This window comes from Dryobates pubescens, chromosome Z (assembly GCF_014839835.1).
Source record: "Dryobates pubescens isolate bDryPub1 chromosome Z, bDryPub1.pri, whole genome shotgun sequence".
NCBI classification, from domain to species: Eukaryota; Metazoa; Chordata; class Aves; order Piciformes; family Picidae; genus Dryobates; species Dryobates pubescens.
Genome location: NC_071657.1, coordinates 45161403 through 45178796, shown reverse-complemented (window position 1 = coordinate 45178796; position 17394 = coordinate 45161403). Strand labels below are relative to the sequence as shown.

The window sequence follows — 17394 nt, the reverse complement described above, 5'->3', positions numbered from 1 at the left end:
AATGGAAAGTGTCACATCTCTGTGAACTTCCTATTTTCTGTGTGTAACGGACTGGATATTTCTTGGCTATTAAAAGTTTGCAGTATGACGTGATCTTACTCGTGTTTTATTATTATCCTTTACTGCTATTCACGATTCACTTTTTGACTACTTCTAAGTGAGGACGGCTGGGTCAGCGGCCCCATGCCGCAGGCCGCACAGAGTCTCCGAACGGAGCGGCGACACAAGCCCGTCGGTGCCTTGGCCGCAGGTCGTCCTGGGCGGGCCCAAGCGCCGCGCAGAGCCCCACCCTCCTTCAGGGGCCCTGGTGCCGGGGGCGGTGGGGGACTGTGCGCGCACGCGCACCACCTCGCGTGGTTGGTGTGAGTGACTCCGGGGAACGCGCGGTCCGTGGAGCCGCCGGCGTTTGGCCCCTCATGGCCAAGCGGCGCGCAGAACCGTTACTATGTCACGTGGCCATCAAGCGGCTTCTGCGCGAGCCGCCGCCGCTGCTCCGTGCTGCCGCACCCGAGCAGCGTCCCCGGGGCGAAGGGGTGGGTGCCTACCCTGCCGCTCCGAAGCGGAAGCTGGAGGAGACTGAGGTGCCGCCGGGAAAGCGGCCCGGGCTGCAGCGGAGCAGCCCCCGCAGGGAGAAGGTGGATGCGGAGGGCAGTCGGCGCGGCGAGACCACGGCGCTCGAGAACGAGCGGACGGCAGAGGGATGCGTCGGTGGCCGAGCCAAATTGCAGACCGCCTCCACTGAGGTAATGGAGTGGGGCTGGGACTCTGGGAGGCCTCCTGGGAACGAGGCGTTGTGAAGCCATGGATAGGCCTGGGCTGTTCACCTCCGGCGAGAGAAAATGATGAGCTGAAGGGTTGTGCTGGGGGCAGCTGAGGCCTTACCATGGGGTCGCGACCTCACCCCGGCGCGCCCCTGTGGTGCGAGTGTCACTGTGGGAAGAGCGGGCCATGCGGCCGGTGGGTCAGCAAAACGTGTGGGCTTAGACACGGTAGAGCGCTTGAGTCTTGTAGGCCCTCGTTTGTGCCTCCCACTGTGCATCGGCCGTGGGCCTCTTAAAAGTTTTTATTTTTTCATATTTCTTACAAAGCAAATGAAGTAACATTTCTAGCTGCTTTTTTTTTTTTTTTTTTTTTTTTTTTAAATACTCCACTTACAAACTAAAGTATGTGAAATAGGTTGTATTCTGCAGTTAATTTTAATCAAGCACATCTTCAGCCGCATCTCCATCCAAAAGCATAGTGGATGCTTGGATGGTTTATCTTCATAGCGTCTTTGTTATTTGAGGTTGTGGGTCCGGCTTCACTGACAACTCCCTTTCTTACCCTTTTTTTCAAGGTAGTCTTGTAGTAGCAATACCGGCTATCTTTTAGCCAAAACGTTGAGTGAAGGTCGTGGTCAGAGGAAAGGCATCACGTATTTAAGGATCAAGATATACTGAAATAGGCAATTGACTTCAGAAGTTTCAAACATTCTTCTTTGGCCTTCACTAATAGAAACTGAGCTTAAGGAAAAACAAGCTTTTGCATCTCTGAGGTTGTTTCATGATACAATAATAAAATTTCTTCTCAAAAGCTATGTTGAAAGATACTGGGGTGAATGTGACAATTTCATATTTTATTTTGCATTTCATATGTATGAATATTTTGTGTTAGTGCCTGTCTTTTGTAGTTTTAGTGGTTCTTTTTTGCACTGGGTATTTCTAAGGGATATGAATGTACTTAAATACTAGTACTCTAGACAAATGAATGCTCTTGAGATTAATCCCATATGTAGTCTGAGTCCAACATAAAAAATATGTGTTCCTTTTGTGGTTATGAAATTTTAAAGTCTTTGAAATAGTATTGCAGAACTACAGAACAGTAAGGTTTGGAAGGGACCTCTGGAGATGATGGAGTCCAACCTTGCTGCCAAGGCAGATTCAGCTAAACGTCACACAGGGACACATTCAGGCAGGTTTTGAATGCCTCCAGAGATGGAGACTCCCCAGCCTTTCTGGGCAGCCAGTTCCAGTGCTACATCACCCTTAAATTAAAGAAGATCCTCCTCATGTTTAGATGGAACTTCTTATGTTTGTGTCCATTACTCCTTGTCCTGTCACTGTATGCCACTGGCCCCATCCTCCTGATACCCACCTTTCAGGTATTTATAAGCACTTATGAGATCCTCCATCAGTCTTTTCCAGACTAAAAAGACCCAGTACTCTTCAGTGTTTCCTCGTAAGAGAGATGTTCTAATCCCCTCATAATCTTTGTAGCCCCTTGACACAGTATACCAGCTGCAGCCTCACCAGGACAGAGGGATGATAACTTCCTGTGACCTTGCCACACATTTCTTGGTGCATCCCAGGATGCCATGGACCACCTGTTATCACTATGGCATGTTTGTAAACAAGCATTGTTTTCCGAAAGACTTAAAAGAACTCAAACTTGTGCTGCCATACTGAAGTAGTAGATAAAAACATGTTCCTCCAAGGTTTTTCTAGTACTACTTCTCAGTTCTTAAACTTCACCCTCTCTTCCCTAGAAGAGATTTTAATCACTGTCATCTCTACTTGAATATAGAATGTAGATACAGAAAACAGGAAATGGAGTGTGGTAGAAACGCTACCAAATGCTTTGTGTTTACTGCAAATAATTGTCCTTTTAGTTGATGTAAACTATCTAAATATGTACTTTTGAACACCAGCTTATAAATGCTCATGAAATTTATATATTGTCATGAAAAGGAAGAGTACTGAACACTTAATGTGCAAAGTTCAAAAATTGCACAACGTTTATGGTATTTTTCTGTTCAAAGACTGTAAGTAGAAGAAATTGGTGGACTTGTGGAAATACCTCTCAGATGTTGTGCAGTAGTTCTTTGAAAGAATATTGGAAAAGAGTAAGTAACGATTTGATGGAGATTTTCTATGCTGTATTGCTTAGAAGTAGCTTTTTATTTTCTGTATAAAATTATAAGAACCATGAATACAGAACAGCTGAATAACTGTCCCTTGATTCAATATTTTTTTATAAAAGTTCCTATTATCATGTAGTGCTGTAATGGACATTAATAGTCTGTTGAATTTACGTTTTTTTCTGTTTCTTTTCAAAGCAGAAGGAAGAATTCTGTCAGTATAATTCATTCCTGTACTGGAGAGCACCTTTGCCCACTGTTGATTTGTCTGATATTCAGAACCTAGATGGAGAGTCTCCACCAGAAGCTAAAATTCCTTCAAGGACTGATACCATGGAGACTGAAATGGAGACCTGATCAGTTATTTCGTAGTTGTACATCTATTTGCAGGAAACTTGTTTCTGTCTGGATTCAGGTTTTTCTACTGGGGATAAAAATTAGCATGGTTCTGCCTTCTTGAAAAAAACAGTGTTATGTCAGTCTGCAAAAGCAAGTCTTGAGTTGTCTGAGTGGATGCAATAATCACTGTTACGTACTTATTGTTAAGATATCTGGAGGTGTGCAGTGTGAAGGAAGCTGTGACGTCCAGCAAGAATGCTTGAAAATGAAGATAGGCTAAAAGAAGAGTACAGAAAACTAGAACTTTGGGATGCAATTAAAAGAAATGTGTGATGTCACATGTCAAAAGGAACATAATTTTGCCTGTTCCTGGAAAAAAAAAATACAACTATGGTACCTGAAAGTGAAATATTTACCATGTGAATTTAGCACAAAGCACACAAACTACAGTGATTTTTAATGTGATTTTTTTCTTCTGTGTAATAGCTAAACCAAAAAATAACATCCTACCAAAACCACAGAAAACGTTCCATTTTCTATGCAAACCAAAAACAAGTGTGGCAGGAAGGGGTGAAGGAAAAGGACTTTCTGTAAGCTGCTACTGTTCTGAAAGTTTTTTACATTCTTGTGAAAAATTTATTTCTCCTCACTTTCACAATATCTAAAACAGTGGGCAGCCAACTTGTTGTTTTTTAGTCCATTCTCAGGTTAATGCTGTTCTTAACTATTTGGAATGTTAGCTCTAAACCAGTTAGTAGCGTTGAAATGGCAAGTATGCACAGATGTGTCAAGAAAGTTAATGCAGTATAAAATGACGATATACCACATTCAAACTTAATTATGTGAGGTGTAGTTTTTGCAGAGAGTGTAGGTCTTTCAAGAAAGTTGTTGCAGAAGTTCATCGATTTAGTGGGCTTTGCTGTGAAACTTAATGCTTGTCTTTGGTAATTTATTTACTAGTCAAAGTACAATTAGAAATACTTGTTTTCACTAATAGATTGAAGTTGTATGGGAAGACTGTCAGACTTTGAAAATGTGATTTGTCTTTAAGGAGAGCAAACACTATTTTTGCTGGAATCACTGAAGAAGGCAACTTGTGAATTTGTAAAATTTCTTCGTATTTGCATATTGATATTTAATAAAGTTTTACCTGTGTGCATTTTAAAACTCTCAGACTATTACTCTGTCAAGTTTCTGACTTTATGTAGTTGCTTCAATAACTTTATCATTTTAGTAGGTCTTTTTGCTTAAAATAGTCAGCTTGTCAGCCTTCTTCATAAACACAAGGAGACTTCTTTAGTATTTATTTGTCCTGTTGGGTATGTCTGTTCATTGCTTGCTCATTTAGGTGGTGAGGGTCTCTTAGTACCCACAGAAGAAGGGAGGTGGCTTACTAACCCAAGCATTTCCTGGTGCTTGTTTGGGTATGCTTGTGCCTGCTATGAGATTTGCTGGATACATTTTTAAACAATATTTCTTGCACATTTTAAGTTAATTTTTTTTAACTCCAAATAACTTGTCTCAAGTACTTAAAAATAAAACCAAACTCCTTATCTGGCAAGAATTCAATTGCTATTTCCTGTTTAACAAAAAATAGGAGGAAATAGATTTAATAATTTTTTGAGCTGTTTGTTTTGGGGTTTTGTTGTTGGTTTTATGTTGGTGGGGTTCTTTTACCCCAGTTAATACACGTATTCCTATATTTGTGTTCTCTTTCCCATCATCCAGTATTCCCAGGATCCTGTGTTTTGCATTATTACCTTGTATTTTTGGAAACAATCACTTAAACTCCGCTTCAAACTTCATACATAGTAGCTATGTCTGGGTGATAGACCACATTTTAGTATTCAAATCTGTCTTTGCAACATTCACAGGACAGGAGATCTTACTGTCTTTAACGTTTAATTTTGAGCTCTTCAATAACAAAATAAATAAACAAGTTAAATGAAGCTTGCACTGTGTTGTAGGCCATGTTTATTTTATTTGCAATTGTGCTGTAGGCTAGCAGTTTTCCTTTCAGCTTGTTCCAGTCATGGCCTCAGGGTTATGGGTTGGAATGTTACAGATGCTTTCAAGTGTACTTGTTGAGCTGATTAATTTTTTTTTTTCCATTCATCTGTTTGCAAATAGAGGCAAATTTAAAAGCGTTGGAAAACTTTGAAATGAGTCTGAGAATTTGGGTTATACAAAAGGCTGGGCAAAGTAGGGCAGGAGTGGTAATAGTTTACATAAACCTTGCCTTAGAGCTGTCAAAAGTTACATTCAAGGCATGCCATTGATCAGCGTCTGGTGTCTCCAGGTACCATGTATTGCTGCAGGTTGCCAAAACACTGCTCTTGACTTCCAACTCCTTTCTAAACAGCTCTTGTTCAAGGGTTGTACATAAAATGCAAGGAGGCTAAAGATGTTCTCATTTGCTTGTGCATTCATATCCAGTGAGAAGAAAATGGTCTTTTGAAGTAACACACTTGGCACAAATTCAATATAACTTAGGAGTAGTACAAAGCCTACCAACTGATAATCTTCATTTGGTATGTTCTTCCAAAAAAATAGTAATTCTCTTTAGCTCAGTTTGCCTTTCTCTAAAACATTCTTCCCTAAAAGGAAGAACCAGTGTCATGAGAGTAAGAAAATGCAGTGTAAACATAGAAATTATCTATACATTACCTAGGCTGGTAAGAGTTGCATTTGGAAGTATAGTATGGGTATGGGCATACTCATGAGAGAGAAAATTCTGGAGTTAAACATGTTTCCCCATGTCTGCTTTTGTACATCTTCACAGTATCACAGTATAACTAAGGTTGGAAGAGACCCCAAGGATCATCGAGTCCAACCTGTCTCCACAGACCTCATAACTAGACCATGGCACCAAGTGCCACATCCAATCTCCTCTTGAACACCTCCAGGGATGGTGACTCCACCACCTCCCTGGGCAGCCCATTCCAATGATGAATGACTCGCTCAGTGAATAACTTTCTCCTTACTTCAAGTCTAAACCTCCCCTGATGCAGCTTGAGACTGTGTCCCCTTGTTCTGGTGCTGGTTGCCTGGGAGAAGACACCAACCCCTTCCTGGCTACAACCACCCTTCAGGTAGTTGTGGAGGGCAATGAGGTCACCCCTGAGCCTTCTCCAGGCTAAACAATCCCAGCTCCCTGAGCCTCTCCTCACAGGGCTTGTGCTTAAGGCCTCTCACCAGCCTCGTTGCCCTTCTCTGGACACAATCAAGTGTCTCGATGTCCATCTTAATCTGAGGGGCCCAGAACTGGACACAGTACTCAAGGTGTGGCCTAACCAATGCAGAGTACAGGGGCACAATGACCTCCCTGCTCCTGCTGGCCACACTATTCCTAATACAGGCCAGGATGCCATTAGCCTCCTTGGCCACCTGGGCACACTGCTGGTCCATGTTCAGCTGGCTGTCAGTCATCACCCCCAGGTCCCTCTCTGTTTGGGAGCTCTCCAGCTACTCTGACTCCAGCCTGTAGCTCTGCATGGGGTTGCCATGGCCAAAGTGCAGCACCCAGCACTTGGACTTGTTAAATGCCATCCCATTAGACTCTGCCCATCTGTCCAGTCGGTCGAGGTCCCTCTGCAGAACCCTTCAACCCTCTAATTGACCAACATCTGTTCCTAACTTGGTGTCATCTGCAAACTTGCTGATGACTGACTCAACCCCCTCATCCAGACCATCAATGAAGATGTTAAAGAGGATGGGGCCCAGCACTGATCCCTGGGGGACGCCACTGGTGACTGGCCGCCAGCTGGATGTGGCACCATTCACCACCACTCTCAGGGCTTGGCCCTCCAGCCAGTTCCTAGCCCAGCACAGAGTGTTGCGGTCCAAGCCACGAGCTGACAGCTTAGCCAGCAGTTTACTGTGGGGGACGGTGTCAAAGGCCTTGTTGAAGTCCAGGTAGACCACATCCACAGGCCTCCCCACGTCCACCAGATGGGTCACCTGATCATAGAAGGAGATCAGGTTGGAGAGGCAGGACCTGCCCTTCCTAAATTCATGTTGGCTGGACCTATTGTTACAAGGCCTGGTTTATGTGATCTAATTTGTATCTATTGAAGGCCTGCACTGTAAGCCTCTAGGAGAAATTTAAAGAGCAGCAATGCAGATAGCATTGATGACCATGTCTTGAGTGAACAGACTCTGGTAGAAAGAAAAATGGGATAATGGAAGATAGGTGATGAGGATAAAACAGAGCAGCAAATGACAAGAAGTAATATTTTTAGTATTGGCTCCATCTTCAGCACAGCAACATTTACAATAATTTGAATATGGTGGTCAATAGTACATTTATTAGGTTCCTCTCTGTTTTGACAGTTACTGCTTAATGCTTGCTTTCTGTTGTAAAGGCCAAGAATTCAATGGCCTTAAAAAAACCCCATGTGCTTATATATATAGGTATTTGGAAAATCCACAGGATTCTTAATTAGAAAATGTATGTTTCCAGGTGGCAACAAAAACAATTACTGTCCAGCATTTGGCAGCTAGTTCTGGTTATGGCAGATTCACTGTGAGAAACTTGTGTATTTTCACCGTGAGAAACTTGTGTATTTTTGTGAAAGCATCTGGTGGCAGCCACAGTAAGAGGTATTATATTGCACTGTTTGATATGGCAGAGCTCTTAAAGAAGTATTTCAAAATAGCTAGTGTGCTTGGGCTTGTTTAATTATTTCCATGCCTACAGTTATAACCATGACACTCTAGGTGGCAATGCACATACACAGTAAACTATAGCATATCTGGAGAAAGTTTTGGTTATGCTTTTATTCTGAACTGCTACTGAAAATTCAAGCAGTGACATCATGACTGTTAATCATTTCCTTACCATGATACATAAATAAAGGCAGATCAAGTCACAAGTTCCTGATTATAAGGTGATACAAGGTCTTCAGCATAACTGGAGTAAAAAAGTTTTGTTACAAGCTTACAGGTCATCTCATGGTTCTCTCTCCACCCTACCCTTTCCCTCCCCAAAATAAGCTATCAATTTAACACATGGGAATTTGTTCCAGCTGCTTGTTAGCACTGTTCCCAGTAGTTAACAACTGGATATCAAGCTTTATGCGATTGTATGTTGGATAAAAACCTTGCTTGATGGGTGAAGGCTGCTTGAGATGAGGAAGGAAAAGGTAAGTGCTAATTCATGTGAAACCAAGTAATAAAGTAGTAGTTATATGTTAGTATATAGGTAACAATATGTTTTAAATGTATGAGGAAATTTTTAATAGGTAATTTCAAGTATTCTTATTAAAAGGTTGCTTTTTAAAACTTATTAGAGAATTTGATGTTGATGCAGAAAACTGTATATTTTAATTACTGACAATTCATTTGTAAGTAAACTCATTAAGAAGTATGTTCTAAATGCTCTTGGTCAAAAAATCCCAGTATTCATGGCTTTTCTTAGTCACTTCTAATGACTTAAAAATCATTGCTCTTCCCTTAAAGCCACAGAGATCAAAACTTTTTGCTGTGGAAGTTAAAAATACTTTTCTTGCTACTGATGTATTATCATTCAATTCCCAGGGGGAAAAAATTGTGGAAGGAAGAGGGAAGCAAAGTCATTTTTGTTTGTAATTTTCTTTTACTTTTAAGAATGATTGTGGTGGATGCAAGTTTTCCTGGTTTTGTTTTATCTTCAATAGTGGATTTTTGAGACATGGGATATGAACTGGCTAAAACAATACTTTTTTTTTTTTACTTTTTTTTCCTTACATGAGTAGCCAGGGTTCATGTTTGGATTGGAACAGGATAAAATAAGTGACTTACTGAGTATGAAATTAAGAAAAATAAACAAAAATGGTACTGTACTGTCTTTAATGAAGCGTAAGCCAGAGGAAAGTTTCTTAATGCAGAGCTATGAACGTAAATGAGCTACATCTATTCACTGTTCTCTTGCATAGGTGAATTTTGTAATTTGCTTCATTTGAGCAGTGCACAGTGCTATTCTAGTTAAATTGGAACACACAATAATTCCATTGGATCTGTCCTAAGTGTAAAATACCCCTTCTCTGAAGCCTGATGCTGTATAGTAGATACTTCCTTATATAGTAGATACTTCCTTTTGATGCTATAACCTGTAGAATATGAAATTTGCTTTCAGGATTTTTTTAGTTCCTGGCTTTTTGTAAAATTAATTTTGCTTCTGATTGCATTAAAAGTAATTCTTATGTAAGAACTACCTTGGGCATAAAGTAAACCAGGTAATTCTCCATTTTCATGATTATCAGTTATAAACCACAATGTTTTGGTTTTTTTTTATCAAATATTCAGAAAAGGTAGCATCTGTCTATTGTGTATTAGTTAGTTTTTCTGCTTTCACCTTTCCAGAATAGGAGAAACTTGTGATTCAAAAGATGAAAATCTACTTCAGGCAAACCTCTGTATTTCCAACTGTGTAATGTACAAATACAGAGATACCAAAGTAATCTTTTAGATTGAACCTATAAAAGTGATTCTGAAGTACGATGTGAAACGTATGAGAGGAAAATGTATGACCAACAAGCAAAAAATGTTGATGCTTTGAATGTGAATAGCACTATCAAACCTGGACTGTAAATACCAAAGTGCTTTCATTTCTGTGACACAGCAAAGCTGCAGCGAGAAATTGTGATGGTTTTGATGTCCAGTATGTTGGGTTTTTTTCCCCTTACATACAAGGCACATATGTCCAAAGTGTTTTAAGTATGTCCCTTGATCAGTGGAGTCCCTTTGAGTCAATCTGACTCACCAAAAGTGGCTACTTGCCTACTTGGTTTTATGCCAACAATTAGCATTAGAATAGGCTCCCCATTAGCTTTCCTCCTCATTATTTTGAACTGTGAGACAGATTCTGGTACCTGGATTTAATGCATTCTTTTCTTTCCTGTTTATGTTGTGCAGTTTATCTGTGAAAATCCTGGATTTGTCAGTGCTAACTATTCCAGTCTCAAGTTGTTTCTGTTTTAGCTTTATTGGACGGTCTTGAATTATTGTGAGACTGAATTGCTGGTTTAAAATGATTAGCCATTTTGAGTTCAGCAATCAAAACACTCGTACTTTGGCATGGGGGTTGGAACTGATGATCTCTGGAGGTCCCTTCCAACCTCTAATGTACTGTGATACACTAATTCTTTAGACCATATTATACAGTGATAGCCGATGCCTATCATTGGTATCAGTTATTGGACTTTCTTTTTCAGTACAAAAAAACAGAATTCTTTGCCTTTTAAAGATACAATTTTGAGGGATCGTGTATTTCAATAGTATTGTTTTACTACAGGTTAGAGAAGTGGAATTTGATTTTTTGAGGTGTTTTATTATGAGGTACATATTTAAGAGAATTATTTCAGTTGCCAATACTGATTTCCCTGGCGTTAACTACAGAATGTAGCAATTAGCAAACACATTGATGTAAAAAGTACATAAAGGCTAAGACACTGGGTCACAACAAAAGAAAGTGGTTTTATAAAAGGATGAGCAGCTTAGAGAAGAAATCCAAAATCAGATTCTTAATTTACTGAATAGAAGTATGTTTATATTTGTCTTGCTTTCTTCTTAGAAATCTAGGTACCTAAAGGTGAAATTAAGCAGCCAGTAACAAACAGCCAAGTTAGTACGTTCGAAGGTTCATGATATGGCATATTTCTATCATTCAGTATATATGGCATATTTCTATCATACAATACATATTTCTATCATTCCTCAAAACATAGCCTGAAAGCAATAATAATGAAAACATCACCCTGCTTGACTGATACTAGCATCTCAATATTTTTATGTGGGACTTCTGCCTGCAGTTGACTGCCAGCTGCTTTCAGTGGAGAGTGGTCAAAGTGATGCCCTGCACACCAAATCCAGCTCATGGAGTGAACCCATATGGTCACTTGCCTCTTGTGCCATGGCCTTACCATGGGGTGAGCCCTTACCTAAACCCCACAGTTGCTACGACAATCTGTGAAATCCAGCAGCCAAGTGTCTTCAGATTGCCTGCAGAGCAGTCAGCAGTTGTATCTTAAGGGCATAATGTCACAGGAACTGACAGGGATGTGGGTGTCCCCAGTCTTTAGAAAAATGGTCTGAAACAATACTAAGCTCCATGAATCAGCTCATCTTTTTACATGAAATAACCTGGTGTTACCTTAAGTCTTCTACACAGGCATATTCTACGGAGATCACTTGGACTCAATGTACTTAAACCCTAATGACTGTCATCAGGTTATCCTCTTGCCTCCAGTCATGGGTCACTAAAGGACCAATTTCTTCCTTTGTGAAGCACTGTGCACCCTGTACATTCATTGCTGTTGAACTCCTAATTTTTAAGTAAACAGTTTTAAGTTACTTCAAAAGGAAGAGATCTTCTTTTTTTTTTCCAGTCTCAATCAGGAAGCTTTTTGTCTCCTTTCCTCTAAAACTTGAATCATTTACTTTGGCATGTCTGTGAGTGTGAATGGCCTCAAAAACCTCCAGCCTCCAAACTCTACCTTCTCTGTAATCCCTGTGAGAAAGACATATTGCACCTGGCATGGAAAAAGGTGGGAAAGAAAAGAACAGAATTTGAAATTTTTTAAAATAAGGATTTGAAAGCTCTGAGGTCACATCTGGAGAAAGTCTTGCTGAAGGATTTGTATGCCTGTGATTTCACCCAGGTCAGGGAGCTTACAAGTCAGAGTTCACCTCTTCTAGAAGTATTCTGAAATATGCCAAGTTTGAAAAATCTATTAAGCAGGCTAAAGGATGTAAGAAATGACAAAACAAAGTGAAGAGAGGCAACCTTCCCTGAGATTATCCTACAAACCCCCAAAGACTTCTCAGAAGCAGATATTGCTTTAATGCTCAAGAAAGGCTTCCCAGAAACTTAGAAGATTTTTAGGGTGTTACTGTGTAGTTATACACACCATCACAGTATCACAGCACATTAGAGGTTAGAAGGGACCTCAAGAGACCATAGGGTTCAACCCCTCTGCCAAAGCAGGATCACTTAGAGTAGTCCGCACAGGAATCCATCCTAGTGGGTTTTTGAAAGTCTCCAGGGAAGGAGACTCCACAACCTCTCTGGGCAGCCAGTGTTCCATCACCCTCACTGTAAAGAAGTTTCTCCTCATGTTGAGGTGAAATCTTCTACATTCAGGTTTGAACCTGTTGTTCCTTGTCTTATTAGCACACACCACGGAAAAGAGCTTGGCCCCCTCCAGTTGACACCCAGCCCTCAGATATTTATACATGTTGATGACATCCCCTCTTAGTCTTCTCAAGACGAAACAGCCCCAGGATCTCAGTCTCTCTTCATAGGGGAGATGCTCAAGTCCCCTAATCATCCTCGTGGCTCTCCGTTGGATTCTCTCCAGCAGTTCTCTGTCTTTCTTGAACTGGGGCCCCCAAAACTGGACACAGTATTCCAGGTGTGATGTCACCAGAGCAGAGGGGTAGAAGAACCTCCCTAGACCTGCTGGACACTTTTCTTGATGCACCCCAGGATACCATTGGCTCTTTTGCCCACAAGGGCACATTGCTGTTACATGGAGAACTTGCTGTCCACCAGCACTCCAAGGTCTTTCTCCATGGAGCTGCTTTCTAGCAAGGCAGCCCCTAACCTGTCCTGGTGCATGTTGTTATTCTTCCCCAGATGCAGGACCCATCACTTGAAATTATAGAACGAGTACCCCTGTGGCCGTTTGACGCTGTGCCTTTAAGGAAGGGGCACACTGGCTAAATGTTTGTAAAATATTTTGGTACTCTAAACGAATTTCATTGGCCAAGGATTGTGGGAGGTGAGGTTAGACCCAGGGTAGCTGGGACTTTCTCTCAGTCTTCCTTCCTTCGCTGTCCCTCTCGGCTGGATCTGCTTCTGGGATTCTGGCCAACTAAGATAAGATATTAACTCCTGTGCCAGGCCTTTCTTCCTCTCCTGCCCTGTTAACCGTCCACATCTCTTTTCTACCTCTTTTGGGGGAGAAGGGAGGTAGGGGGGTGAAGGGGGCACAGGGGAAGCCCCCTCTGTGGGGGGTCTGGTTTCTGGTTGAGTTCATTTGCTGTATATTCCTGTATATATTGTAAAATACCTGTATTTGTTGTGTTACATATAATCTGTTTCCTTGTAAAATATAATCTCATTTCTCCGACTGGGTTTAGCCGTGGTCTCTTTCTCAGTGGGGGAGGGAAAGCAGAGCCTTTCCTTTCAAACCACCACAACCCCCTTGCTGAGGGTACTCTCAATCCCCTCATCCAGATTGTTGATAAAGATACTGAACAAAATTGGAGTCAGTTCTGTTCCCTGGGGAACACCACTGGCCACAGGCCTCCAAGTTGACTCTGGGCAAATGATGACAACTCTCTGAACTCTGTTGTTGAGTCAGTTTTCAATCCACCTCACAGACCAGCTGTCTATGCCACATTTCTTGAGCTTTTCTATGAGGATATTATGGGAAACAGTATCTGAAGCCTTAATGATGTCAAGATATATGACACCACTGCTCTTTCCTCATCTGCCCATTTGGTCATGGTCCTCACTATCTGAGGAGTGAGCCAATACTGAATCACAGAATGCCAGGGGCCAGAAGAAAGCACGAATAATCACCTAGTCCAACCCGCTTGCCAGAGCAGGATCACCTATACCAGGTCACAGAGGAACCCATCCAGGCAAGTCTTGAATATCACCAGAGAGGGAGACTCCACAACCTCCCTGGGCAGCCTGTTTCAGTGTTCTGTCACCCTCACAGGGAAAAAAGTTTTCCTCATCTTTCCATGGAACTTCCTATGCCTCAACTTCCACCCATTGCCCCTTGTCCTGCTATCAGGCATCACCAAGAAGAGCCTGGCTTCATTCTCTTGGCACTCACCCTTTAATGAGGTCACCACTTACTCTTCTTCAAGCTAAAGAGACTGAGCTCCCTCAGTCTCTCCTCGTAAAGAAGATGTTCCTCTCCCTTAAATGTTTTTGTGGCTCTGTGCTGGACTCTTTCAAACAGTTCCCTGTCCTTCTTGAACTGAGGGGCCCAGAACTGGAGACAAGATTCCAGATGCAGCCTCATCAGGGCAGAGTAGAGGGGAAGGAGAACCTCTCTCAACCTACTGACCAAACACCATTGGACTTCTTGGCCACAAGAGCACATTGCTGGCTCATGGTCAACTGTCCATCTACTAGGACTCCCAGGTCCTTTTCCCCTTTGCTGTTCTCCAACAGGTCAGTTCCCAACCTATACTGATACCTGGGGTTGTTCTTTCCTAGGTGCAAGACTTTACACTTGCCCTTTTAAATTTCATTAAATGCCTCCCTACCCAACTCTTCAGCCTGTCCAAGTCCCATTGAATGGCAGCACAACCCTGTGGTGTGTCAGCCACTCCACCCAGTTTTGTGTCACCAGCAAACTTGCTGACAGGTCATTGATGAATATATTGAATATTATTGGTCCCAGCACTGAACCCTGAGGGATACAGGCCTCCAACTAGACTCCATCCCACTGACCACAACTCTGACTTCTTTCCTTCAACCAGTTCACAATCCACCGCATTACCTGATTCTTACTGAGGTAAGAATAGCAACTGAAGTGATAATCCTTTAATTTTGCATCTTCCTTGTGTTTGTCTCCATGATTGTTACCCTACAAAAGTGCATTGTGCTTTCCTGTCACTGTGAAGGATTTAATCTCAAGAGATGGAGACTACATCTTAAAGCTGCCAAACACACTCCTACACTGAGTCCTCTTCAAGTCACTTTCTCTCAATTTCCTGCCTCTGTTCAAGAGTTGCAGAGACTAATGACACCATCTGAAATTGTTTCTCCATCTTGGACTGTGATGTGCTGCTTAAGGAAGCAGTGTGCTAGGTTCCATGGGACTGTCACTAGAAGCACAGAAAGTATTCATGATTGTAATGAAATTAAATGGTACTGTCATATTTTGTTCTTTGGGTCTTCATTGACCTCAAACGTATTTACAGAATGCATTGCAGGAGAATTAAAGGTTGGATATTTACAACTGTAACCATGAAACAGAAAAAAACTTACCCCTCTACATTCCTGGCAACTCACAAACTGTAATGAAAACTTTTTAAGAGCCTATTTTTCTCACAGAATAAACTCTGTAGACAGTCCTGCTGACTTTGGATGATTTTTCATTATTATACAATGCTGAACTCTCTTGAAGGATTTTAAGCTGCATTCAGATGACAGTTACTACTTGTTGCAATCAATGAATTGTCTGTTTAAAAAACACCAAAAGAACACATGGCATCCTGTTGGTCTATATTTCAATTTTCAAGACCATCCTAATTTTTGACTCCTGTTGAAGCATACCTATCACATGAACTACTAACTGATGGACACTTATGTGCCTGCCTGGGTTCTTTAATCAACTTTAATCAAATGATCAGTGTATTTGTGATGATGGAAATCATCAGTTCTCCTTCTTGGAGAAGGGTTTGTTGGCAGATCAGTGTCTAACACCAGTTTGTAGTGGGCAGAAGGAGGGAAGATTTACTACAGTCAGACCTGAAATGATCATTGCATATTCTCATACTGTGAAATAAACAAGAAAACACGACTTAACTCACTCTAGGTTGCCTCTGCACAGAGTTGAAGAAGCAGAGACCAAGACAGAAAATTCTGTTATATTGTAGTCCAGAATCTGCATTGTAGAAAAAATAGTTTTGTTTTGTGCTGTAAAGAAAAATAATCTGCTGCAGAGCCTTTCCACAGCTTGCTAAATCAGTAGGTGAAACAGTAATCACCTGATGAGCATGTGTTCAATGTATCTTCTGCCAGCCTTGGGTATTGAACTAACTTTAGAGACCATGCTAGAAGATAAAGGTAAATAAGCCTAGTAGCAGGCTGAATTATTGAGGATGATATGGAACAGGGGGAGAACTCTAGAAGTGGTATTTACCAGTTTCATTCCTTGGTCCTTTCTTTGCTGCTTCTTCAGCTCTTCAAGACCTGCTAGGACAGTAAGGCAAAGGTAAAAGTTTGTAGATGGTCTTACAAAACAGTGTCTTCAGTGTGTTTGGAGATGATGAAACAAAGAAACTGGGAGTTTCCTCTAAAGTGTATTAGTGCATAAAATGTAGATTAGTTTTGGCTTTTTAATTCCAAAACAAGGATACACCTTTAGTGGATCTTGCCTGATTAAAGACAGTTGGTGGAAAAAAACATTTTAATATTTTTGCAGGATAGGAAGCATGATCTAACAGAACATAGTGAACACAGTGGGTATCTGGATGCTTATGCCTTTACAGGCACCCCAAGGAAGCAACAGAAACAAAGCCATTCCTGCTTTGGTAGAAGTTCTTGTTAAGAGTATTATCCTCCGTTAAGATCGCCTTTTGGTAGGAGATTTTCGGACTTTGAAAACATTGGGAGGTTACATGTGAATTAATGCAGACATACATGTCTGCATTCCACTTAATTAGGACATGAAAAGCAGGTGGTGTCATGCATTGTTCCTAATGGGCATCCAGGAATGGAGCTGTCTGCACTGCTATTGAAGTGACAGCTTAGACACTGGGAATATAGGACTTGTGGAAAAAGAAAGCCTAAAGGATGGAGAAGAAAGACATTGCTGATCTTAAGGTAAGTTTGTAGAAAAAGGATTGATATTCTGCAGGGGGACTGCAGGAGAAAACATCTCAGAAGTTTTGGGTTCTAGAGATAGTAGCATAAAAAGTACAAGATAGTTATGTGAACTTTGAACTACTAACATCTCTTTTATGAAACATACTGCCTGTGTTTTCTTATCAGTGAAGTGCACTGGAACTGGGTGTGAGAATTTGCAGCATAGGAATTGTGTGGCTTTGCAGAGTAGATTTTTAGGCATTCATGTTGTATTACAAATGGCAGTTCTCAATTTCTGGTAAGACTGAGAATTTCTCATGTCTGAAATAAGATGCACAACTTGGAAACAGCAGAAAATTGGAATTAAGAAAATGCTTGCAATCAGAGGGGTATTTGCACTTAGCCAGGTTACAAAGTCCAGAGCATCTACATGTGCCGGAATACATGTGTTTGAAGTTTCATAGAGGGTTCAATTTCATGTGAGAGTGGGTCTAGTAACAGTGACTGGTATGTCCTATTAAAAGAGCTTTTTTTTATTATTTATAAACATTAGAGGAACTAGCAAAATGAGATTATATTTTCAGGATGACTTGGAGAAAATTTAATTGAAAATAATATCTCA

General features: G+C 41.2%; 1 protein-coding gene across 1 annotated transcript; it reads left to right on the top strand.

The window, feature by feature from the left end:
* The first annotated feature begins 378 nt into the window (after nucleotides 1–378).
* On the top strand, nucleotides 379–3563 carry CZH9orf40 (chromosome Z C9orf40 homolog). The gene is made up of 2 exons (XM_009901879.2): nucleotides 379–743; nucleotides 3095–3563. Exons 1-2 carry the CDS (start codon nucleotides 417–419, stop codon nucleotides 3251–3253), a joined length of 486 nt encoding a protein of 161 aa, XP_009900181.2. The 5' UTR covers nucleotides 379–416; the 3' UTR covers nucleotides 3254–3563.
* The last annotated feature ends 13831 nt before the right edge of the window (nucleotides 3564–17394 follow it).